General features: G+C 35.6%; 1 protein-coding gene across 5 annotated transcripts in view; it reads left to right on the top strand.

The window, feature by feature from the left end:
* The window catches only part of myo15aa (myosin XVAa), a 95,538-nt gene that overhangs the window by 49,394 nt on the left and 20,780 nt on the right, over window positions 1-25,364 (top strand). For 3 of the 5 annotated variants that reach the window (XM_073944914.1, XM_073944913.1, XM_073944912.1), the window contains exons 30-48: window positions 2,781-2,853; window positions 6,917-7,108; window positions 8,627-8,733; window positions 8,866-8,957; window positions 11,465-11,588; window positions 13,198-13,398; window positions 15,535-15,599; window positions 15,680-15,790; window positions 16,673-16,751; window positions 16,838-16,979; window positions 19,354-19,444; window positions 19,550-19,700; window positions 21,091-21,206; window positions 21,304-21,363; window positions 21,698-21,773; window positions 21,878-21,993; window positions 23,471-23,589; window positions 24,601-24,742; window positions 24,820-24,931. In XM_073944914.1, the coding sequence (XP_073801015.1) occupies window positions 2,781-2,853; window positions 6,917-7,108; window positions 8,627-8,733; window positions 8,866-8,957; window positions 11,465-11,588; window positions 13,198-13,398; window positions 15,535-15,599; window positions 15,680-15,790; window positions 16,673-16,751; window positions 16,838-16,979; window positions 19,354-19,444; window positions 19,550-19,700; window positions 21,091-21,206; window positions 21,304-21,363; window positions 21,698-21,773; window positions 21,878-21,993; window positions 23,471-23,589; window positions 24,601-24,742; window positions 24,820-24,931 (2,169 nt within the window). The remainder of the gene's footprint in view (window positions 1-2,780; window positions 2,854-6,916; window positions 7,109-8,626; window positions 8,734-8,865; window positions 8,958-11,464; window positions 11,589-13,197; window positions 13,399-15,534; window positions 15,600-15,679; window positions 15,791-16,672; window positions 16,752-16,837; window positions 16,980-19,353; window positions 19,445-19,549; window positions 19,701-21,090; window positions 21,207-21,303; window positions 21,364-21,697; window positions 21,774-21,877; window positions 21,994-23,470; window positions 23,590-24,600; window positions 24,743-24,819; window positions 24,932-25,364) is intronic. The other 2 variants (XM_073944915.1, XM_073944916.1) reach the window with 2 other exon arrangements.

Below are 25,364 nucleotides of genomic sequence, written 5' to 3'. Positions count from 1 at the left end.
CAGCTGTCCAACTGCTCGTTAACAGAAATTTCAGCTCATCACATGGCAGCAACTCAATGCATTTAGAGTAGGCATGTAGACATGGTCAAGACGATCGGCTGCAGTTCAAACCAAGCATCAGAATGGGAAAGAAAGGTGATTTAAGTGACTCTGAACGTGGCATGGTTGTGTTTCCGCTGAGACATTCGGATGTATAGGGCCAGAATTTGGCGTCAACAACATGAGCGCATGGATCCATCCTGCCTTGTATCAACAGTTCAGGCTGCTGCTGCTGGTGTAATGGTGCGGGGATATGTTCTTGGCACAATTTGGGCCCATTAGTACTAATTGAGCACTGTGTCAACGCCACAACCCACCTGAGTATTGTTGTTGAACATGTCCATCCCTTTATGACTACAGTCTACCTATTCTCTGATAGCTACTTCGAGCAGGACAGCATATCATGTCATAAAGACTGAATCATCTCAGGTTGCTTTCTTGAACATGATAATGAGTTCACTGTACTCAAATGGCTTCCACAGTCACCAGATCTCAATCCAATAGAGCATCTTTGGGATTTGGTGGAACGGGAGGAACTGCCCATCAACTCCCCCTGGCTTCCAGCTTAGCTCTTCTCTCCTGCTCCATAACCAGCAAGAAGCTCTCTCTGCTGCCTCCCCTATCCTGTGAACAGTTATTTTTCTTTCCCTCCCCATCACCCCAATGGCTGTAAGCATCCTCTATACTGACTGGGCAGGAAATCCGCTACAGCCGACCTCGACTGAGAAGAGCCATGCCTGCCAACCTTTCTCCCTGCAGTCATGCAAGAGGTCCTGGTAGTCGGCACTCTTCCTCTCAAACGCTTGCTCACAACCCTTTTCCCATGGGACTGTAAGTTCAATGACAATGATCTTCTTTGCCTCTTCAGACCACAGTACTGCATCTGGCCTTAGGGTTGTCTGGACAACCGGGGGGAATTGCAGTCTTTTCCTCAGGTCTACCTTCAATTCCCATGATTGGACCTTTTGCAGCAGATTGGTTCTTGTTGTTGCTGTGGTTGGTGGCTTTTGACCAGCTTTTACAAGCTTGATTGATGGTGTTGCTCTCCTGTGTGGTTGGTGTCTCTCTTGCTCCAGGGTGTTAGCGAGTGTCATGAGCACCTTGTCATGGCGCCACCTGTATCTACCTTGGGCAAGTGCTATTTTACACCCTGACAGGATGTGTGCCATGGTCCCCCTCTCCTCACATAGCTAGCACAATGGGTCTTCTCTTAAGACCTACTTGTGCAAGTTTGTCAGAGTTGGGAGTGTGTCATACACTGATCTTAACGTGAATGAGATGCAAAAAGGTTCCAATCTCCACAGATCTCCCCATGTGACTTTCCTCTTGGGTAGGTCCCACTTGGTCCATGCTCCCTAGGATGCTATCTCCAATGCCTTTGCCCTTCGCCCTTCCTCCTCCAGGTTCCATACTTCCTCCTGGATCATAGCTCTTCTATCCTTGGATCTCGTCTTCCTCCATTGTTGAATATGGGAAGTTCCAAGACCCTAGCTTCCTGTGCATGGCGTTCCCATGATTTCACGTAGCTTCAACATACTTTCAGCTTGTGAAGTAGATACCTGCCTGCCTGACTTGTTTATCATGGTAGTCTCTGTATGTCATTATGACCCTGCACATATTAATACCTAAAAAGTACAAATATATATATATATCTCATAGTACCTTAAAAGTACAATAGTTCAAAGGTACAAAGGTGTACTCTAAAAGTATTAATGTGTTGCTGTAAAATATAAAAGTGTACCTTTTGTAAAGGTTCTGCCCCAGTGATAGCTTTTGTACCATTATTTCTGAGAGGGAAAAATCAATATTTTAGCCTCCACACTGGTTGGTGGTAGTGTTCACTTTTTTATTAAAGCATAATTTTTGTGTTTGCTGATTTAGCATCATTATTGTCATATTACTTCCTATAAATAATTTTTTTTTTTTTAATATTTTAAACAATTGAAAATATCACTATGTACTAACACTTGGGTTGTTAGAAACTTTTATAACTTTTTTTCCTGATGAACACTAAAGAAAACATCTTGAATACTGTTTAAAAATAGTAACTATTGACTCCCATACTAAGAAGAACAAATGTTGTATGAAGGTCAATGGTCTTATCTTCTTGTGTGTTCAAGAAAGGAAAGAAACCCAAACAGGTTTATTACAAGTAAAGAGTAAGTAAATGATGACAGAATGTTTATTTTTAGGGTGAGCTGTCCCTTTAAATATCAGTTACTGTAAGTTTAAAGATTAATTTTAGCAAAATTATGTGAACTGAACATCTCTAATTAATATTTACTAGTGCAAATGACCCTCGGTTTCACTTTTTAAATCCACACTTAAGCTGGATGCAATATTTAATTCATACTGTCAAGATTAAATAAACCCTAGTGAAAAAATTAGCATAAATGTTTAAATATAGATCCCTTAGAGACAGCAAAAAAGAGTGTTGCAAGGCATGCTAGTTTGGAATGAAAGAGATTTGCTATGTTACATAAGGCAAACAGAAAGGAGCTAGCTTACGAAACACTAAAACAAAGCTTTAAAGAGCCTCCTCCATCACTATAATCCCGTCGATTTGCCAGGCAGGCTCTTTTGTTTCTCAAACCCTCTGGAGACAATTGTGTAAAGCTCATCTACATTAGGCGATACCTGATCTGTGGTGCTGTATAGAATAGAAAAAAACATTTGTGTGTGGTCTCCACTTATGCACGCCTGTCAAACCGCAGCTGTTAAACGTCATGTTGTATTGACAGGGACATCTTTCCTGTGCCCCGTTCACTCCTGGACAAGCGGAGAGGAGCTAGCTGGAGATATTCTACAGCACAGGTACACAAGAGACTATCCATACACAGACTATCCTTATGTTATTTTCAGAGCCTAAAACTAACACTTGACATTGACACACCTGCCAATTGCCAGAGGCTTGAGAGTATTTACCATAGCTTGAGGAAAAGAGATGAAGAAAAGAAAAGAAAAACCCAGAGCAATATTTCAGATTCTAAATCATTTAAACGGACTTAAGAGAAAAACTGACTAAACACATCAAGTTAAAGTCAACTTAAAAATAAGGGTCGAACCTGATTTACTTATTAAGATAAGTTAAATTAACATGAAACATGTTGTAGTTACTTTTTGATTATATATATATATATATATATATATATATATATATATATATATATATATATATATATATATATATATATATATAAGTCAAGTATAAGTCAAGTAATTTCAAGTCAACCATATATTTTTAAGCTGTTTAAAAACCTTACTTTTTTATATACCTTACTTTTTTTTTTTTACATAATTTTTGTTAGATTCATATGCACCTTGTCACAAGCAACCATTGCAAACAGAATTAAAGTAAACACAGGTGATATTTTCTTCATCCCATGACAGTTCTCATGAAGAATATGGGTGTGACCCTGGTGTCCTGGCCAAAATCCCTCCATCACATCTTACCCATCATGGCTTCCCAATCATCCTCATCCCAATCATACGATTAAAAAGCTCTTTGGGTGTATTGCCATGTTCTATAAATGCACAATATGAATGTACATGACTTATTTCAGGCCCGTAGCAAACCTGGTAAAATGGGTGTTTTGTTTTTTTTGTTTGTTTTTGCACTTTTTGCAGTTATTTATGTAATTTTAAATACTGAAATGTAATGTAATGTAATGTTTATTTATATCGCACATTTATTGTGTATGGCCATACACCCAAAGCGCTTTACAATCATGTGGCGGGGGATGGGGGTGTGCAGTGTGCAGCATCCACCTGGATGATGCGACGGCAGCCACAGGACAACGGCACACCACACACCAGCTATTGGAAGAGTGAAGAGACCGTGTTAGAGCCAATTCAGTGGGTAGGAATGATTGGGAGGCCATGATTGGGATGGCCGATTGAGAGACTTTGGCCAGAACATCGGGGTTACACCCCTGCTCTTTACGAGAAGTGCCATGGGATTTTTAATGACCACAGGGAGTCAGGACCTCGGTTTAACGTCTCATCCGAAAGACGGCGACCACTGACAGTACAGTGTCCCCTTCACTTTTACTGGGGCATTAGGACTCACACAGACCGCAGGTTGAGCGCCACCTGCTGGCCTCTTTAACACCACTTCCAACAGCCACCTAGTTCTCCCATGTGGTCTCCCATCCAGGTACTGACCAGGCTCAGCCCTGCTTAGCTTTAGTGAGTAACCAGTCTTGGGCTGCAAGGTGATATGGCTGCATTTTAGTAATATTTTAAGAACAATTTTTTTTTTTTTTTGCTGGATTAGCTTGTCAGAGGGTGATCATAACCTTGATGGACCAAAATTATTTCCTAAACATTTTGAATAAAGAAATACAAAAAAACAACAACAATTTAACATTTAATACATCATTTATCATTAGAAAAAATGAAATCTTGAAGTTTAAAATGAAAAACAAACTAGCCAGCTAAGTTTCCTCTGTCAGAATTTTGTCATTTGAATAATAAAAAATAGTGATAAATAATAATTTTTTCTAGCCTCTCTTGTAAAAAATCCATTAGAAAAGTTATAATGTCACCTTAGAGTTATAAGTTTCTATCTGACATTTTTGTCAAAAGTTAGTTATTGACATTTTTATTAAATGACAACTTATTTACATTATGGGATATTTTTTATAAGTTGTTTACATTTTAAGACTTTTTATTTAAAAAACAAAAGTTACACATATAGTGTTTGCTATGGAATGCAAAAACTTTGAAGCTCAATATTTCAAAATCATTCAGAACGCAGATAGAACCTTATAATTCCAAGGTGACGAATTGCCTAATTAGTATTGAAACAAACTTTATTATAGGCTGTTTTGATGCTTCACGCCTTTTTATTGGTAGTTTGTTTGGCCCAAGATTTAGAATGAAAGTTACTTGTGAACTTGTGAATGTTTTCTCTATTTAACAACAATACAGTAGGTCAGTAGTGAAAGATGACTTCACTTGCTTCAGATTGTACGTATTCTTGCACAGCAGACGTTAAGACTCAAAAATAATCAAAATTGTTTGCATTAACCAAAATTGATGATCTGAAGTCACGATGAAGCCAACAGCCAATCCATCTTCAATGGGTAATTTTCACTATTTATGATGGCATAGCAGTCAAAATAAGACAAATGAGCATGTATGGGACAAATTCTAGACCTTTGTCAATGGGGGGTGGGTCTTTCGAGCCACACAAACACCCCCTGGCTATGGGCCTATACTTACTTAATTTCTTAAACTAAAGCACATCACTTGAATAATAAACCAATTAAACTGACATACATTTCTACTTATAAAGGTTAAGTTATAGTGACCAGTGTTACTGTAAACCAAGTGTCCAGTTTTATTAATAATGACCTTCATGGTGTAACGGAGGCCAGCTTGTGAAGTGCTGTGCAGGTAAACCTCGCTCCTTAGACCTCTAAAGTTGCTCTAGCGACAGACGCTCGAGGCTGTGGTCTTTAGCCTCCTTGGTAGAGCAACCAACTCCCATGCAGAAGGTTGCCGGTTTGACACCAGCTCGGAGTGGGTGGGGTGCAGTAGGACTGGCGGGATTACATCGGTGTTGTGACCCAGATGGGAGTGAGGTTTGGGGGGTGCGTGTAACGGAGACCAGCTAGTAAGTGCTGTGCAGGTAAACCTCACTCCTCTGACCTCTGAAGGTGCATGCTCTGTCGACAGATGCTAGAGGCTGTGGTCTTTAGCCTCCTTGGTAGAGCAACCGACTCCCATGCACAAGGTTGCCGGTTTGATCTCAGCTCGGAGCGAGTTGGGTTATGAAGGACCGGCGGGGTTACAATGGCACAAGACACATGAACCTTTCCATGTCTTTATAAAGTTACCATTTAAACAGCAAAATAAATCTCGATAGGAACAAAAACTCTAAATCTAGAACCTTTTCTTAATTTGATTGAGTCATGATCAAAAGAATGACTTATAAATGAAGCGCTTATGTATTCTGGCAGCCAGGCTCAGTGAATGCAACAGCCCAGAGTTTTTTTTCTGAATTGCTTTTATTTTACTGACAACAGATTTAAAAATCTTATTCATTACAAACTTGAAGATGTTTATAAAATTTTGTATTTTTTAAATGCATTCATTCACTCATAAATTTTTCTTTTCAGCGTATTTCCTTTATTAATCAGGGGTCACCACAGCGGAATGAACCGCCAACTTATCCAGCATATGTTTTACGCAACGCATGCTCTTCCAGCTGCAGCCCATCACTAGGAAACATCCATGGACACTCATTCACTACAGATAATTTAGCTTACCTTATTTACCTATACTGCAGGCTCAGTGGTTATTACTGTCGCCTCACGGCAATAAGTTTGTTGGTTAGAGTCCTGGCTGGTGCAGTTGGTGTTTCTGTGTGGAGTTTGCATATTCTCCCTGTGTTCGTATGGGTTTCCTCTTGGTGCTCTGGTTTCCCCCAACCACATGCGCTATAAGTGAACTGGGTGAACTAAAATTTAATGTATGGGTGTTTCCCAGTGCTTTGTTGCGGCTGGAAGGACATCCGCTGTGTAAAACATATGCCGGAATAGTTGGTGGTTCATTCTGCTGTGGTGAGCCCTGATAAATACGGGACTAAGCCAAAAGAAAATGAATGAATGATTTTTACTCACATCTGGTGCAAATTTTAAACCCATATTAAACTATTTTCACCCCATTTTTGCTCAGTCTCAGTCAGTTGTTGTAATTATCTCATCTATTCATCCTTATAGGAAGCTTTTTAATATCTGTATTCCACATCATTAGTGCATGTCTTTTTTCTGGGGCATATTGGGATATGTACAGTCTATAATGAGGCCTCCATTATCTCTGCCATCTGTAATTTGGCTGAAATGAATAGTGTTATTAATTGTCTCCGCAGGGGTGTGACGGAGGCCTGGAAGGGCTGCTCTGTCATCATGAAGGAGCACGGACAGTGGGCAGAGCTTGCAGGCCACGATTATGTGATGGACTTAATCGCAGACATGGAGCTGATGAGAAACTTCCCAAAGCAAAAGTCCTACTTCATCATCTCTGCTGAGAGTCCCACCAGAACCAGGCCCAATGCCGGCCTGTCAGTATCTACACCTTTATTTCTTAATCTGTCTATTCTGCTTTTATTTGCTTTATGTTCACTAGTATGAAACACTATCTTAAAATATGAGTTTTATTTTAAAGTGGTTTGAAACGGAAGATACAATAGTTGTTTCTTCCCAGTTGTGATGTACAGAATATCTGAGTAAAATGTGGCTGAGAGATGCAAATGCACTGCAAATTAAAAAAACCAACACTATCTCATGGCAGCTCGTAACTTTTTGATTTAGTGACTAATTCGTATGAATTCATACAATCTCATTCATACAATTTAGTATAATTTGCTCATCCCTCAATGATGGTTGGGTTTAGATTCAGTTCCATGCCTCCTTTTTAAAATCGTACATTTTCACACAACTACAATGGAAATTGGACGTTACCTCCCGATCAGGACTTGAATATATATGTATATCATATATATATATATTCATTATTTTTAATTAATTTTTTATTAATAATTTAAAGAGTTAGACCTCTTGCTTGACTTCACACTGAAACAGCAACCTGTGCGGCATGACATCACTTTGTTGTAGAGACGCTATTGGTTAAATGCCAGCAAAGTAGAACACAGAAGCAGCTTGAAGAAGAAAGCGTGAGTATGTCTGCAGATCGGAGGTATTATAAAGTTGATGAGACAACATTGACAGCAAACTGTGAGATATGTAAACTTGGGCTTGCCTGCCAGGTATTTTACGTTGAGGTGCTATTTAGATTAGAAAGTCCAAAAGTGAAGAATTTATGTTATTTAGCAGAAAATCTTATCGGGACAGCCCTACAATTAATGTTAAATTAAATGTTAATGTTATTTAATAAAAGTGTTACATCTAGGCTAACAAGCAAACAATTCAATATATACACAGTGCAATATATACACAGAACTAATATCTGCTTTTTTTTATCAATGTATTATTATAGCAATGTATCAATTTTATAAAAAAACAACAACAAAGTCAAATAAAAAATACATAAATAAATAAAATAATATAAAATAAAATGACAACAACCAGTACTGTCCCAGTGGACTTAATAAAGGGATCAGTCAGTAGTTCTAATGATACTTCAAACATCTGGTCCAGATGCCCTGAATGTAAAACATATAACTTTAAATAAATGAAGTAAATAAATATGTAAAAATATTTTTGGGACATTTTTGCCTTTAATATGTTGTATAAGTATTTAGATAGGAAGTAAAGTTAGAGAGAGAAGGGATGGGATTGAGACAAGCCAGGAACTGAACCTGGTACACCCATAGTGTGATGGTGCTCTGTCAGCACACTGATCATGAGGCTATTAACACCAGTATTAGAATTTTGAGGGTAAAAGCCTAAAAAATGCACTTTTTGTTCACTAATTCATCTTTAATTTCTATGTCCCATCAGGGTCAAAACCAAATGGAATGCATTATGGTGGTTTATTATGTGGTAGATCTTGCTTTAGATTCTTGTTTGCCTCACTGTAGTAATCACTAATATTTTACCCTCAATCTGACCTTTCCCAGGGCTCTGTTTGGAAGTGGATTTGACTCTGATGATGACAGCTCACTTCTGCTCCCTCAGACCATGCTCAGCTCCAGCCTCCCAGATTCAGATGGATATTACAGCCATGGTCTGCTATTGTTTTAGTTTTTACATTTTTATTTGTAATAAAAAAACTATTTTGGTCGTTTTTACACAGCATTAACATATTCTGTACAATAAACTGCATCTTTTTTTTCTCTCTTTAATAACTGAAAAATAGCAGAATCAGACTTTAGTGAAGCACCAACTCAGAAAGGCATGGACCGATATCTAGACAGCTTGTTTGACCCTGTGTTATCTGATGGGAATGGGGTAAGTGTCTCTCGAGTTTTGGGTTGCCTTGTGAAAACAGACATCCATAACACATATATTAAATTGTCTGATTGTGATTATAGATAGAAAGATTTGCGTAGACATACTTAAGGCATAGTGAACATGGTGCTTAACATGAAGTGTAGTGATTATCAATCACACTGAAGTGGTTTATTTGTAATAAAATTGGCTGGGTGTCTGTTTTCATGCTTATTAAGGATAGTTGAAATGTTTCTACAATTAATTATTTATACAATTCATTCTAATTTTCATAAAATAGAAAGATTGGTACATTCCTAAGTTTGCGGATGACACTATTATTGTAAATTTGTTGGTGGATGAGGAGGCAGAACATGGACCTGTTGTCGCGTATTTTACAAATTGGTGTCGAGAGGCTGGTCTATGCCTGAACACAGAGAAAACAAAGAAGATGTGCATTGATCTGCAGTGGAAACAGGATGTAGTTTAGGTACTATGGTTGATAACCACCAGATTGAATTAGTGGAAAGTTATTAGTATGCCCACCTGGAATCTGCGCGCGCAAAATTTCGCAGATTTTTTGCAGATTTTCCGCAGATTTTAGCCCATCATTAATTCTGTTTATTTACTTGAGTAAATGTGTGTAAATCTAGATTTATTAAGTTTTTTAATTAATTTCAGTAATATTGTTGACTAATATAACATATCACTGGGAAACATTCATACACACTCATTCTCACGCATACACTATGGACAATTTAGCTTACCCAATATACTGCATGTTTTTGGACTGTGGGGGAAGCCCGGAGGAGACCCATGCAAACATGGGGAGAACATGCACACAGAAATGCCAATTGACCCAACCGGGGCTCGAACCAGTGACCTTGTTGCTGTGAGGCGATTGTGCTACCAACTGCGTCACCGCGCTGCCACTATTATTGATAATGAATTTAATTTTAATGAAAGACTGTGTAGGACAGGCCGACAAAGACTTTATTGTCTGCAGGAATGAGTTAAATTTAATATTGATAGGACTCTGATGGTGGCTTTTCATAAGGTCTATCTAGAATCCATTTTAACTTGTTCATTGATTTGTTGGTTTATTCCTTTAAAAGTAAAACTGAAGAACTCGCTGTCTAAGGTTTTAAATACCTGCAGCAAAGTATTGGGGGTAAAAGTGCCAGAGTTATCCTATTTATTTGAAAGCCAGGTGTTAAAAATAGCCCATCAGATTACATCTGATATACCCAATCCTCTTTTTGATTTATTTCAAATACTTCCCCACAGGATTTCGGTGTAGGGTCCCTTTGGCAAGGACCAACAGATTTAAATATTCATTTGTTACTTGTGCGACTGATTTGCTGAATTTTAATGGGAAGAGGTAGTTGCTGTTTTTAGTACAATTAATGTTGTTTAATGTTTGTCTTAAGTGTGTGGTGTGATGTGTTGTAAATGTAGTATGCTGCAGAACAAATGAGAGGGGTCTGGATGCAGACGTGGTGCAGTGCAATCTGAGCTGCATCCAATGCTTTTTAATGGGCTCACAAAACCCCACCCCTAACCCTACCCATCACAGTGACGTCACTCGCTCCATTTGAGTGCATTGTGTCTGACAATGCATTGCTGAGTGATGAATTCTCAGCTTGCAACATAAAGGCTGCATCCAGATACTATTGGAACAAATGGCCCCAATTGGCCCCAAAAGTTTACAGTAAATGTAAACCCAGTATGTATTGTAGGCCAATATGTTTAATATTTACATAAAATCAACACTATATCAAGATATCAGTTCATCGCTTTCCAAATATGTAGTAGTTATGCATCTATGTATTTTTAGGAACAATAAAAACAGTCAAAACAACAACAAAATGGGCCACTTGTGCACCCAAGGTTTAGACAAGTATATTTCATATAATATAATGAAACAAGATTATGTTTAATCTAACTATTTATGGAAAGAAGCTACAAAATACAACATGAATGCACAAAGAATACAATCGTCCATTTGATCCTCACAGTGTAAGTGATTGAGTGTATCAAATGTGCTCTGTGGGTGCCAGGTCCCCTGCATTGAAGCTGATTAGGTTACAAATTTACCGTATTTCTCACAACATCGAGCATATGTAAATTTTTGCCATTAACTTTATCATTTTGAGCAAATATCCGATATTTTTAAACACATATGGAGACATTTTAATGCAATTGCTTTCAACGTTTTTGCTAAATGTATTAACACTTGCTTGATGACACCTTCATAAATAAACACAGAAACTTTTCCTAGACTAGTTAGTTTAAAAACAGCTCTATTTTTAGCTCACATAAGCGTTCTAGACTAATAAAGGCAATCCAGACTCCTGTGGTCTACTCCATCACAGCTCTGTCTCAGATGTGATAGTAAACAGGCCATGCGCCTCTTAGAGGGTATAAGGTACTCCCATAGGCAGATTGATTTCTCATCTGACTGAGCTGGGACGGGTCCAGCCCTGAGTTTAAGAGCTTGTTTGGCTTTGGCTTCATCTCCTCTGCAGGATTTTGAGAAGTCATCCAGCATGTCGAGCCGAATGAAGGGAGCCGGTGGGATTGGAGGGGAGAATGGTGACCTGGAGAAGCCCCCCTCCGGCAGGCCGTATCCTCCAGGACTGCAGCCCGGTGGTGAGCTCCGCATCTGCTGTCTTTCTGCTCTCTGCTTACCACACATCAATTATTCATGGGCACCTTAGGGTCAATTAGTACCTAAAAGCTATTAATTGCTGGATAAATGAGCATAAGATTTGCAAATTATTATTAACTGCACATCTGAATTCGCTTTGCATGATAAATGAACAGTATGCTCTTTGAATTTAATGCTTTGGTGGTTGTAAGGGATTGTGGCTGCTGGTGATTGGTTTTATATGGGTCTTTCTAGAAGCGGGTGCCATTATTTCTCATATTTGTATGTTAAAAACAGTCTTAACAACAATATAGTGGTTCTTTGGTGTTACACATTACACAATAAATAATTAGGTCTTAGGAACAACTCCTTTGTAATTAGATATTATAAATTTTTTTAGTTTTAATAACTAATTTCTAATCACTGATTTATTTTATATTTGCCATGATGACAGTAAATAATATTTTACTAGATGTTTTTTCAAGTTATTTTTGTATAGCTCAAAGTGACATTTAAAGGCTTAATTATGTTGATTAGGTTAACTAGGCAGGATAGGGTAATTAGGCAAGTTATTGTAAATCGATGGTTTGTTCTGTGGACTATCGAAAAATAAATAGGTTAAAGGGGCTAATAATGTTAACCTTAAAATATTTTATAAAAAAATTAAAAACTGCTTTTATTCTAGCCAAAATATAGCAAATAAGACTTTTCCCAAAAGAAAAAATATTATCAGACATACTTTGAAAGTTTCCCTGATCTATTAAACATCATTTGGGAATTATTTATTCTAATAATTCTGACTTCAACTGTATTTACTGTAGCTCAGTAAAAAAATTCCACTTGTACTTATTAGGTATGTTACATGTACATGTTTGGAGTAAAATGGTATTTATTCTAAGTAAAATGTGCATTATTCATAAATTATCATCGATATAAAATCTATAATATCCACAATAAACCATAAAAACATAATAAACCATAAAAACATATGATTTAATACAAAATAATAACTAATGTTAAATATATTGTAAATAAATATATTATTACACCTATGGGCAATGTTTCTCAGAAAAAGTTTAATTATTTAAACTTAAAACTAACAACAACAACAACAACAAAAAACATTGAAGACATAAGACATAAAGACATAAAACAAGTTAAAACAAAACTACGAAACTTCAAAAAAACATTCAAGAAAAAACATAAAATATTCAAATAAAATTAATTCAAATTAATAGAAAAAAAACATAATTGCAAACATGTGAAACTCAAATAAAACTGATAAACAAACTCTGTTTTGATTACTGTTCTGTTTTTTATGTTTATCCTCAAGCATTTAAGTTGAGGTGCAAGTTAGCAACTTTTCTTGAACTTTCTAAACTTGAACATGTGCCTTTTAAACCAACATTATATAATATTTTAGCACATCTGAATTATCACTGAGCGCTGCAAGGTGTTTATTTCACTCTCAGTGTTTACTCTTGATGCATATTTTATGTAGGTAAGGTGTTTTGCATCACTAACCTCATCTGACCTCATAGCCTCCTCAGTCATTGCATATGTAAAGACAGTCATTGCTTACTGATCCTCAGCCATATTTACTGTTCTCAGCGGTGCCAGTCCTACCTGTTATGGGAGGAACAATGATGCCACCTATACCAATGCCAGCTATGCCCTCTGTGCCTCACGCGCAAGCCTCTGCCGCCGTACCTTCAGTTCCCCCAATGCCAGCTATGCCTTCTATGCCAGCTATGCCTGCTATGCTACCTTTGCCAGCTTTACCTAATGTGCCACCAATGCCTGATATGTCAGGTATGAATGCTGCTTAAATCCTTCCACATGTAGTATGGTGATGTTTTCTTCTTTGGGATCATTTTTGCAGTTTTTCTCAGTTGCTTTGGGTTAAGAATTTTTTAAGGTGATTTCCTTTTCATATCAGGCTTGAATTTCTTACTGTTTTCAGAAAATTGCATACAATTCCCAACAAAAATTTGATGCATATGCTTGTTAATCAAAACCCATTTGCTGATTTTTTTGTGAAAATGGAGTGTAGCTTTAGTTCAGGTTGACACATCAGTAAAGCTTTCAACAGCTGTGAGTCAGCTGTTCATGATGTGTACCATTTCGGTTCTGAGATTTGTCACTGCGGTCTATTTAAATTATATATCCACTCTCTTTCACTTCAGCATATTGCCAATTCGACACTTCCTTCATCATTATGAACTCCTCAAAGCTAGTTTCTGATATCTGTTTAAATTATTAGCCAAGTGCATAATAATCAGCCTCACACTTCTGGTCACAGCCATATCAACCTGCAGCCCAAGACTGGTTACTCACTGAAGCTAAGCAGGGCTGAGCATGATTAGTACCTGGATGGAGGACCACATGGGAAAACTAGGTCTGTGTAAGTCCTCATGCCCCAGTAAAGGGAAGGGGATGCGATGCTGTCAATGAGCATTGTCTTTCGGATGAGATGTTAAACTGTGGTCCTGACTCTCTGTGGTCATCAAAAATCCTTTGTAATCCTGTTCAAATTCCCTTTATCTGCCCTTACCCAATCATTCCCATCCACCGAATTAGCTTTATTACTGTATCTCTACATCATTTATAGCTGGTGTGTAGTGAGTGCACTGGTGCCGTTTTCCAGTGGCTACCATCGCATCATCCAAGTGGATGCTGCACACTGGTGGTGGAGTTGGGAGACCCCCTCTCATGATTGTAAAGCACTTTGGGTGTATGGACATAGATAAATACACATTACTTACGTACTATTTACATTAACTCATAATAAGTTCAAGTTTATGAGCACTTATAGGTTCTGTTCTGCATATAATCAATCTAAATTGTTTATGAACGCTCTTGGGTTCTGTTTGATTTTCAATATTGGGGGATTGACTTTCTGCTGCTCTCCCCATTCCGTCCATACACCCAGCATGAATGTATAGACAGAATGCCACATCTACAAATGCCACATCTATAAAGTGGCATTTTGCCCAGAACAGAACCTTCCCACCAACACTAACTGCATGCTTAATATAACTCTTTATATCAGTCGAAAGTAATCCTGACTGAACTTTTTTTGGTCAATCTCTCCAAGCCGTTACATGCAGAATTATGCATGAATTTCTCAAAATCTGGAAAGTTTCTAATTGGAAATTAGACTGAATAGTTTCATAATGGAATAGCTTCATAAATGAAAAGTTTCTAATGTCTGTTGAATTTTCCAATAGTCTTTCAGTGCTACAATGTACTAAATGCAATCAACCAATCAGACCAATAAAGTTGGGAAGCTTTTATTGTACAGTTGAAGGCAAAAGTTCTGTTTACTAGAAAGATTTTCAAACACGTTTTTAAACGTAATAGTTTTAATATTTTTTGTCTTTGCTGTGATAAAATTAACTAGTATTTATAGAATTGAATATAATAGTATTCAGCTTAAAGTGCTATTTAAAGCATAAACTAGGTTTATTAGTCAAGTCATTGTTTGTTCTGAAGTCAGTTGAAAATAAATTCTGAAGATATAAAATAATATTGATAAAATTAAAATAATAATACCCTGAAATTATTTTTAAGGAATTAAAAAAATATTTTTTTTTCCTACTAAACTACCGGAAATATAATTTTATTCGGAAGAAAGCATATATATATATATATGAAAAACTGAAAAGTTCCTTGCACTGATAAATATAATTTGGCAGGACTTTCTTGCCTTCAGCTTGCTTTTTGCATGTTTAGAATTTTTTTTATAATGATGTTATTATGTGGTAAATTGTATGTAATTTACTTGAACAGGTATGAAAAATTTAGAATTGAAGTTTATGTAAAATGAGAAATGCAAATTTTATGTTCACATGTTACTCGTTTCTATTAAAGGTTAGAGAAAAGGTGGCAAAATGATTGAGAAAAATGGTTCTAATCACACTTTATACATGAATTTTATATCTGAAGGTGTAGATCCAGCTGTTTTAGCACAGCATCAGCAAGCCATCATCAACCAGCAAGCGATTATACTGGTGAGCAAATGGAGCACGCCTTAGACTTGTAGCTAAATGTTAAATGTATTTGAATGCCGAGTTAATACGATGTACCACAGGCTCAGCAGATGACTATGCAAGCCATGGCCCTCCAGCAGCAGATGTATAATTCAGTGCATCACCCACACAGTGAGCTTTTGCCTGCTGCCCGTTCCAGCCAGTACAGCCCTGTGAGTGTCTCTGAACACTGACTACACTATACATGTTGAAGTAATAGTAAATGGACAATCTGAATATGTTATAATAGTGTATGTAGATAGATATGCAAGTCATTTTAAAAGTTTGTGATCAGTCAAATTTTTTGAATGTGTTTTTTTTTTATTGCTCAATAATTTATTTATAATGATACGTTTAATAATGAATAAATATGGAACAGTTACTTAAAACTATAAATATTTTATCATTTAATATTTTATATAGTGTTTAAATAATATTTGTGGTAATTTTTTTATAACTTGTGAAATTATGGATGAAGTAAAATATTTATATAATATATACTACAGTACGCTCACCGGCCACTTTATTAGGTACACCTGTTACGGAAAATGTCTAATCAGCGAATCACATGGCAGCAACTCAATGCAATTAGGCATGTAGACATGCTCAAGACGATCTGCTGCTGCTCAAACCGAGCATCAGAATGGGGAAGAAAGGCGATTTAAATGAGTTTGGGTGAGAACGTGGAATGGTTTTTGTAACCATGTGGTGGAATGGGAGATTAGAATGATGGATGTGCAGCCAACACATCAGCAGCAACTGCATGATGCTGTCATGTCAATATGGACTAAAATCTCTGACAAATATTTCCAGTATGTTGTTGAATCTATGCCACGAAAAATATAAGCAGTTCTGAAAGCAAAGGGGGTCCAACCTGGTACTAGTAAGGTGGCCGGTGAGTAAATATGATATGAATATAATATAAAAATGGGTAAAACTGACTCAAACTTTTGAGCAATAATGTATATTTAACATTTGTACATTTTACACTTAAAAAATACATAATGTTGATAAATTAAATTTTTTTCTAATCATCACATGTATCTTATTTTAAGACTAAACAAGACATTGGACCTGTTTCTTACAAACCAGCCCCTGTCTCCCCACCACAGAAATCTTCACAGCGACACTACAGTATGTTATCATATATCTGTATAGTTTCATGCTTAATTTAACTTATTAACATGACTGTGTAATCAGTGTTTGATATGTTTCCACAGGCCCACCGAGGAGGGAACCACCGCCAGGAGAGGTGGTAAGAGCCACAGTCTCAAACACTGAATATTTAGAGCCAAGTCACAACATCAAAGACATCATCAAGCAGTACCAAACCAACCCCGTGAAACCAGCAGAGATTCCCAGGTGAGGAATTTACATTTTTAAGGCTGTTTTATTTGATTACAAGTCAGTCAAAATGCATTATCATTTCCATATGGTTTTAACTACTGGTCAAAAGTTTGAGGTTCATTTATTATTATTATTAATATTTTATTTAATAATTTAAATAAAATTATTATGTTCATCAAGGCGGAATTTATTAAATGTAGATTAAATGTATTCAATTGTTAAATACTTATTTTTTTAATATTTATTTATTACTTATTGTATGTAGTTTCAAATGAAATGATTACTCCAGTCATTATTGCTTTTATTAGTATTACCATTAATAATAATAATAATAATAATAATAATAACAATAATAATAATAATAATAATAATAATAATTCATATTAGATGTATTTCTGAAGGATCACGTGACTCTGAAGACTGAAAAAATGAAGCTGAAAATTCATCTTTAAAATCACGGGAATAAATTATTAAATTAAATGAACAGTTATCTTATAGTGTAATGACATTTCACAATTTGTTCCCTACTTTTGATTAAATAAATGTAGCCTTGGTCAGCAGGAGAAGCTTATTTTAAAAAATTAAAAAATCCTACTGATCCCAAACCGGTAGTGTATATGTTTCTTGTGTGACCACTTGTGTGGCAGTATTTCTTGCTTTGGTGTGCTATCTCACAATATGTCTCATAATGATTAGATGTTAGGTCAGTCTTTTTTTAGCTGTTTAACACATTTGCATTTACATTAAAAAAGCAGTTTGATCAGATGTGACCCTTGACAACAAAACCAGTCCTAAGGGTAAACTCTAAAATTGAAACTTGAATAAATAAGCTTTTCATTGATGACTTGTTATCATAGGACATCAGTTGGCTGAGATACAATTATTTGAATATCTAGATTCTGAGAGTTTAAAAAATGTAAATATTGGAAAAAATGTCAATAAAGTTACCTAAATTAAATTCTGAGCATTGTATATTACTGATCAAAAATTAAGTTATAATATGTTTGCGGTGCAAAACATAAAATATTTTGTATTCAATTTTCGTATTTAATTTTCAAATGTAATTTTTAATTTTTTTAATTTTCTTTTTTTAACAAATTGTTTCATATTTAATAATGAGTAAGCTCAACTCAAAACTGACACACAGCAAAACAAGTAAATATTGGGGAAAAAAGTTAATAATGAAAAAATGCCTATGAAGTTATCTAAAATAAATTCTGAACAACACATATTACTAATCAAAAATTAAGTTGTGATATACAGTGAAAATTATTAGCCCCCCTTTAAGCTGTATAGTGGTGTTTTGAAAAATATCATGGTCATCATGGCAAAGATCATGGCAAATATAAAATACATCAGTTATTAGAAAGGAGTTATTAAAACTATTATGTTTAGAAATGTGTTGAAAAAATCTTCTCTCCATTAAACAGAAATTGGGGGGAAAATAAACAGGGGGGCTAATAATTCAGGGGGCTAATAATTCTGAATTCAACAGTATTTGTGGTACAAAACATGAACAATTTGTATTTAATGTTTGTATTTTATTTTTTAATTTAATTTTAAATTTTCAAAATTTAGTTTTATTAATAAAACTCAACTAAAGTTGAGCTCAACTATAACTGATACACAGCAAAGTAAATATTGGGAAAAAAATTAAATATTGGGAAAAAATGCCTATAAAGTAACCTAAAATAAATACTGAGCAATGCATATTACTAATGAAAAATGAAGTGGTTATATATTTGCTGTACAAAACATGAAATATTTTGTATTTAATTTTTGAATGTAATTTTTAATTTTCTAAATTTTTGTATTTTAACAAATGTTTCATATTTAATAATGAGTGAGCTCAACTCAAACAGGTAACAAGTAAAAACAAGTAAATATTGGAAAATAAGTCAATATTGCAAAAAAATAAAGTTTATCTAAAATAAAATCCGAGCAACGCATATTACTAATCGAAAATTAAGTTCTGATATATTTGCAGTATAAAACATGAAATGTCTTCATTGAACATGATCCTTATCTAATATTTAAATAATTTTTGGCTTGAGAAGAAATCAATAATTTTGACACACACAATGTATTTTAGAGATTGCCAAAAATGTAACCATACAACATAAATTGATTTGATGGTCCAGGGTCACAAATGTATTTTCACTACCTCCTAAAAAACAGAAAACCATTTTACCTAGTTTACACCACTATTTAGCATCATCCACTTGTGATCGTATTTAATAATGAATGAGCTCAACTGAAAACCGATCCACAGCAAAACAAGTTCTGCTTGACCTTGCAACAAAGCATTGATAAAACATTTATCTGAAAAGATATTTAGATTAGAACAGAACAAAGACAAAAGCTCAAACTGTGCCTCTTTTCAACCCAGGAGGGAAGCCAAGGTGTTTTCGAAGAAACCAGATCCCCATGATGAAGCTATGATGATCCTTAAGGATCAGATGAGTGCTCCTCCTCAACAGGTAGATCAGCCATTGCTTATTTAAAGATAAAGTGACGATCGGATGAGCTCAAGTGTTGCCATCATGCTTGATGCTCATCGTGTGTTTATTTCCACACGACTATAGCGAAAGAAAACTTACACTCCAGTCCCTCCTTCATCATCAGGAAAGGAGTTCAGCTATGATGGTGGGCCAATGAAACCAGTTAAAAGCATAACGACGAAGCGTTCACCACCTGTGCCAGCTGTTAGTCAGAGATTCCCAGCCCCTGCGCCTGGTAAACACAGATCATATGCAGTTAATGCACATTTTAAAGTATTACATGAGAAACTCGTGATGGAAATGACAAATTTGAAATCAGATTCACCAAAATGTTTTAATCCTCACTCTGATATACTCTGACGTAGCGAACACTACACCCACATGACTCCATTATGCTTTCATTGTTTAATAATGGTAACTAGGTGAGTCACACTGCTTTATGTTGTGCCTTTTTGCAGAGATTATTTAAAGATAAAGAATATTATCTAAAGAAGCATCTGTAAAAAAAAATTGGTAACACTTTACAATAAGGTTCATTAGTTAATGCATTTACTAACATGAACTAATCATGAACAACACATGTACAGCATTTATTAATCATAATTGAATTGTTAACATTAGTTAATGCACCATGAGTTAACATGAACTAACAATGAACTACTGTATTTTCATTAACTAATGTTAACTAACATTAACAAATAGAGTAGTAGATGTATTGTTCATTGTTTGTTCATGTTAGTAAATGCATTAAGTAACATTAACTAATGAACCTTATTGTAAAGTGTGACCAAAAAATTGACTCAACCTGAAATTGTGATGCTTCATTCACAATAGCAGTGACTTTGTAGATGCCTGTTGGTCTGTCTGTTGATCTGCTTCAAACACAGGTCTATGTAATACAACCGGCCTCTGATCGCTGAGAGAGAATCACGTGAGCTCTACTGGTGCTCCTATTGGCTGTCGTTCAAGAAAGTTGTTCTTCATTTGCATAAAGTTGAATGATTTTTAACTTTGTTGCATTGCTCAACATGCATCTGGTCGCCAACACTTACTGCCGCTTGAGTAGACAGAGGAAGGTTGGAAGTGCGCTGGAAGTCGCTCACTCTCTGTTGAAATAAACAATCGCTTGTCGAGTTGCCGCTTTGAGTTGCTTGTAGTGTGAATGAGGCTTAAGACAACTTGCTGATGAGATTTTTTAAGATCACTCATCTTAAATCGAGTCAAGTGCAGTACTTGAAAGATGAGTCTACTCAAATAAGCTCTGCAGCAAGTTCTGCTCACAATTTTGAGTTGAGTCAACTTTTGTTTTTGCTTTTTACAGTGTGGTTATATTACAAAAGTACATAGAAGACTAGCAAGCCTGTGAATGCTGAGAAGGCTATAGTTGTACAAGTCAGTGTAGCAAATTAATAATAAAAATAAAAGTAGCTCAGCTGTTTGAATTTCTGTCCTCTGTTGAACACAAAAGATATTTTGAAGTATGTTGTAAACCAGTTGTTTAATGCAAAAAAAGAGAAACTCATAAATGGTTTGGAACCTCTTCAGAATAAGCAAATGTTGCGTAAATACAATTTTGCTGTGAAATATTACTTTAATAATAGTCGCTGTGGTGTGTTTTATGACAGTATCTAGAGATCTTCCAGTAGAAGATGAGAATATTCAGACTCAACTGCACAAGAGGAGCAGTGAAGAGCACTACACCTACACCAACGTGCCCTGGAAGATCTACCTGAGGAAAGAGGCCAGTGTCATCAGGGCTCTGATGTGACAATGTGACAATGCGCATTTGATGTAAAATATAGATTTTAAAATAATAATTTTGTGTCGTGTGTTTTTAGGTTTTTTATCCAAAAGACAGCTTCAACCACCCACTGATACTAGACCTACTGTTTAAGCAGGTTAGTTTTGGTTTTGATTCATTTTTAGCATCATTCCTCCAGTCTTCAGTGTCACACGATCCTTCAAAAATCCATTTAATTTGTTGAGTGTTTAACCACCATTTAATACTGAATACTTCCTAATATTTTTTTTAAAACTTCAATCGTTTTTTTCTGGATTATTTCATGATCATTATTTACAAATATTCTAGTCTTTTGTGTCACTTTTGATAAGATTACTGTGCACTTGCATTTTTTTTCTGACCCCAAAGTTTTAAACAGATGTGAAACTAAACATCGTCTGTTGTTGTTTTTTCTTTTATAAACAATATTAAAATGCATACTTTCTTGTCAGATTGTTCACGATACATTCTCAGAGGCTTGTATTCGCATTACAACAGAAGAAAGGCAGAAGATGAAATCCATTTTTGGTACGATTCATGCCAATTAGTTTTCCGTATGTGATGCTGCATGTGATGTGAACTGTGCTTGTAAAGAGAAAAATTCTCCTGTTGTATCTTCTATATTGTGATAGCGGAGCACAGCATTGATGCCAGTGCCACAATCCAGGATGAGAATGTGAAGAAGAAGGTTGTGGTTGCTGCAAAAGACACCTGGGACATTTACTTTTCACGCCTCTTCCCAGCATCTGTAAGAACTCTCCATCAGATTATTTGTGCTTTAAGGACCATTGTTGACTAGCATGAATTTCAGTGCTGGTTTATTCTGGTCTCTGCTGCTTTAGCTTGTGCACAATATGTAAATATTACCATTAGACAATGTTTCGACTACAAAGTCTTCATCATGTTGCACAGGAAATACATGAGAACCATAGATATAGTAAAACTGAAGACATCGCACATGCAAACAATGGTGAACCTTATTAACCAATAAATGGGTATAATCTAAGAAAAATACACCACACTCTCAGAAATAAAGGTACGCGACTTGGGTGGTTCCTTTTCAAAAGGTACACATTTGTACTTAAAGGTTCCATATTGGTACCTCAAAAGTATATATTAGTACCTAAAAAAATTAAGAGGAACACTTTTGTACTTTTTAGGTACTAATAAGTACCCTTGCGGTATTAATATGGACCTTTTAGGTACAAATTTGTATCTTTTGAAAAGGAACCACTCCTGTGACATCTCGCGTACCTTTATTTCTGAGGGTGTCGTAGAAACAAACAAAATATACAAACACACATTCATAAAAAAACATTTATAAGAAAGGGTTTCAAATCAAATTCTACATTCAACCACATTGGAGACCTGGTATTTCTTTCTTTAAATACATGCTTTAATCCACATTTTTGCCAAAGGTATATAAAAAAAAACCTTCTGGGAGAGCACATTTCAGATGACAAATCTACTACACTTTGCAAATCTGAAATACATTGTTTGGGGTATGTTTCGCCATACATTTGTCCACAAGAAGGCTGGATCTGTGACCCACTGACCTAAACCCATCAAATAGTGTTTTAAAATGCAAACGAGAGAAGAGAAAAGTGCAGTGAGCACACAGATTTACCTTGATTTTACATTGCTTTTATTTATTTTTTTGGTGAAACCATGCTTCCCCAAACTTGTACACTGTAAAAAATAAATCCGTAAAATTTACGGTAAAAAAACGGCAGCTGTGGTTGCCAGTACTTTATCGTTAAAAACACGGTACAAACCGTAAAAGTAATTTCTTATTTTTACAGTAAACTACCGTATTTTATTAATTTATAGAGGTAATATGTCTGTATTTTGAATGGCCAACTTCTACACATCTTTTGTTACACAGTTAAACACGTTAGCACACCTACATGAAGGTGGTGATGAGAAAGTTACATAATGATCCAATGCTCATCACAATCAACTTTTCCCACAAGCGAAAAAGAGTATCAGCATATAGAAGGTGCTCAGTGTCATTCACACAGCTACTAAATACCAGTATGGTAACACGTATAAAATTAAAGTCATGAAATAAACATTGTTTATCAACATTAGATGTAACATAAATCTCTGATGTACATTTTTTACAGTGTACTCCAACACTCCAACAGTGTTCTTATCATGCATGTGCTGTTCTGTCATGTTATTTCAACCATTAAAATCAATCTTTCTTTTGGTGTACTGAACAGGGCAGTGTTGGCACAGGGGTCCAGGTGCTGTCTGTGTCACATAGAGGGATCAAGCTTTTAAAAATGGTCAGGAGCAGTGCGGTCGCTCCAGATTACTTTAGAGTCCTGCGACCCTACAGGTACCAGTTACTGAGACTTTAAGGGTGTGTTCACATTTGGCTGGTTCTGTTCAATTAAATCAATCTCTGGTGCGATTTTTTTGTTAGTTTGGTTCATAGCGTAAAATGCTGCCATCTGAACTTTGGTGTGCACCGAAGAAGCCATCCTTGTCTACTGACTGTGTTTTTGACTGAAACGTGAACTCAAGATGGGCCAAAAACAGTTAAAGAGAACAAAACCAGGACATGATATCACAAGATGTGATCACAAAAAGCATAGGATGATCAAATATAGCTGTTTCTTCTAAATACCAAGTCCTTTACAGTTCAGTAAAGGTGTCAGAAATGCAGCAGATTTTTGTTTGTGTGTCATTTTTTGCTGTTGAACAGGAATTCCTACTACTGTTTAGATGCCCTTAAATATTTATAAGCTCTTTATAAGTATTAAGATGTTAAAAACTATATTGTTTTTAGGATGGTCTTGACTTTGAATTGTTGCAATATCTTGATTTTTTGGTTTGTTCAGATGCAACTTTGCAAGCCTTGCAAAATTGCGCTGTCAAGTTTTTTTTTTTTTTTTAAGAGAGAAGCTTTCATCTGGCAGCCCTTTCAAACATGCCATACTTGTCCAATTTTTTATAAAAATAAAAAAAAATTAAATTAATATTTTTCTGGATTTAAATTTTTTTCAAAACATTTGAGATAATGTAAGTATATAAGTTAGAAAATACATAACTGATCTATTGTTTTTTTGGATATTTTGATGAAATAAATATTGCATATTGTGCCTACATAAAGCTACCGTCAAACTACACTAATAAAAAAGTTATTAGCTACACTACGGTTTCTTACCAACTAATTACATAAAAAAATCACAATGACATATCATAAATAAGCATTATAAAGAAATGTTTAATTCAAATTTTTGTTACTTTAAACAACACAGAACAACTATGTTTAAATTACCACCATCACATTGATCAATATTCTTCTTTGTGGCTTCATTGTGATCATTCTTTTATTGTCTTGCAGCTACACTGACATCATGTTTGTCACCATTCCCTCCAAAAACATGCTGGAGTTCAACCTCAACAATGAGAAATTGATTCTGTTCTCTGCCAAAGCTCCTCAGGTCAAAACCATGATTGACTACTTCATCACAGAGCTGAAGAAGGTCAGTTCTCTCTTTTACTCACTGCAGTGATGATCGGCTGCGGTGCCGTGTGTTAATTTTGCTCTCTCTCGCTCTAGGACTCAGACTATGTCGTTGCTGTGCGTAATTACATTACAGATGACAGAACGCTGCTGAGCTTTCACAAGGGAGACATCATACGCCTGCAGAAAATGGAAGGCCTGGATGCAGGTAAAGCCGCTTGAAACTAAATGGATATGTGAAGACCTAACATTCCTATTTAAGAAAAAAATAAATGAACAAACAAATAATTAGGACAGCAAAACTTAAAGCTACAACAATGAGGTAATCTGGGAATGTATTGAAAATAAAATACATAAAATAATTTGATGAAGAAAGATTTTTCTGATATGTAACATGCATTCTTTTTATCTTCCTAATTAAAATGTATTTATTGACATGTTTAAAAAAAACGAACATATTTCCTGTTTCAGAAACAGGCAGGCAGGTGTCGGTCAACAGTATATACTCACTACATAAGCTACTAGTTACTGGAAAACAATCATTTTAAGATTATTTTTAATTCAGGACGAGCCTCCATTTATGTTACGAACCTTATTTTATAATGCTCATCTAGGGAGGGGTCAGCAGCATAAAAAGGACA

This window comes from Danio rerio, chromosome 3, assembly GCF_049306965.1.
Source record: "Danio rerio strain Tuebingen ecotype United States chromosome 3, GRCz12tu, whole genome shotgun sequence".
Taxonomy (NCBI): domain Eukaryota; kingdom Metazoa; phylum Chordata; class Actinopteri; order Cypriniformes; family Danionidae; genus Danio; species Danio rerio.
Note: the sequence above shows the minus strand (reverse complement) of the source record. Positions and strands in the feature narration are given on the sequence as shown.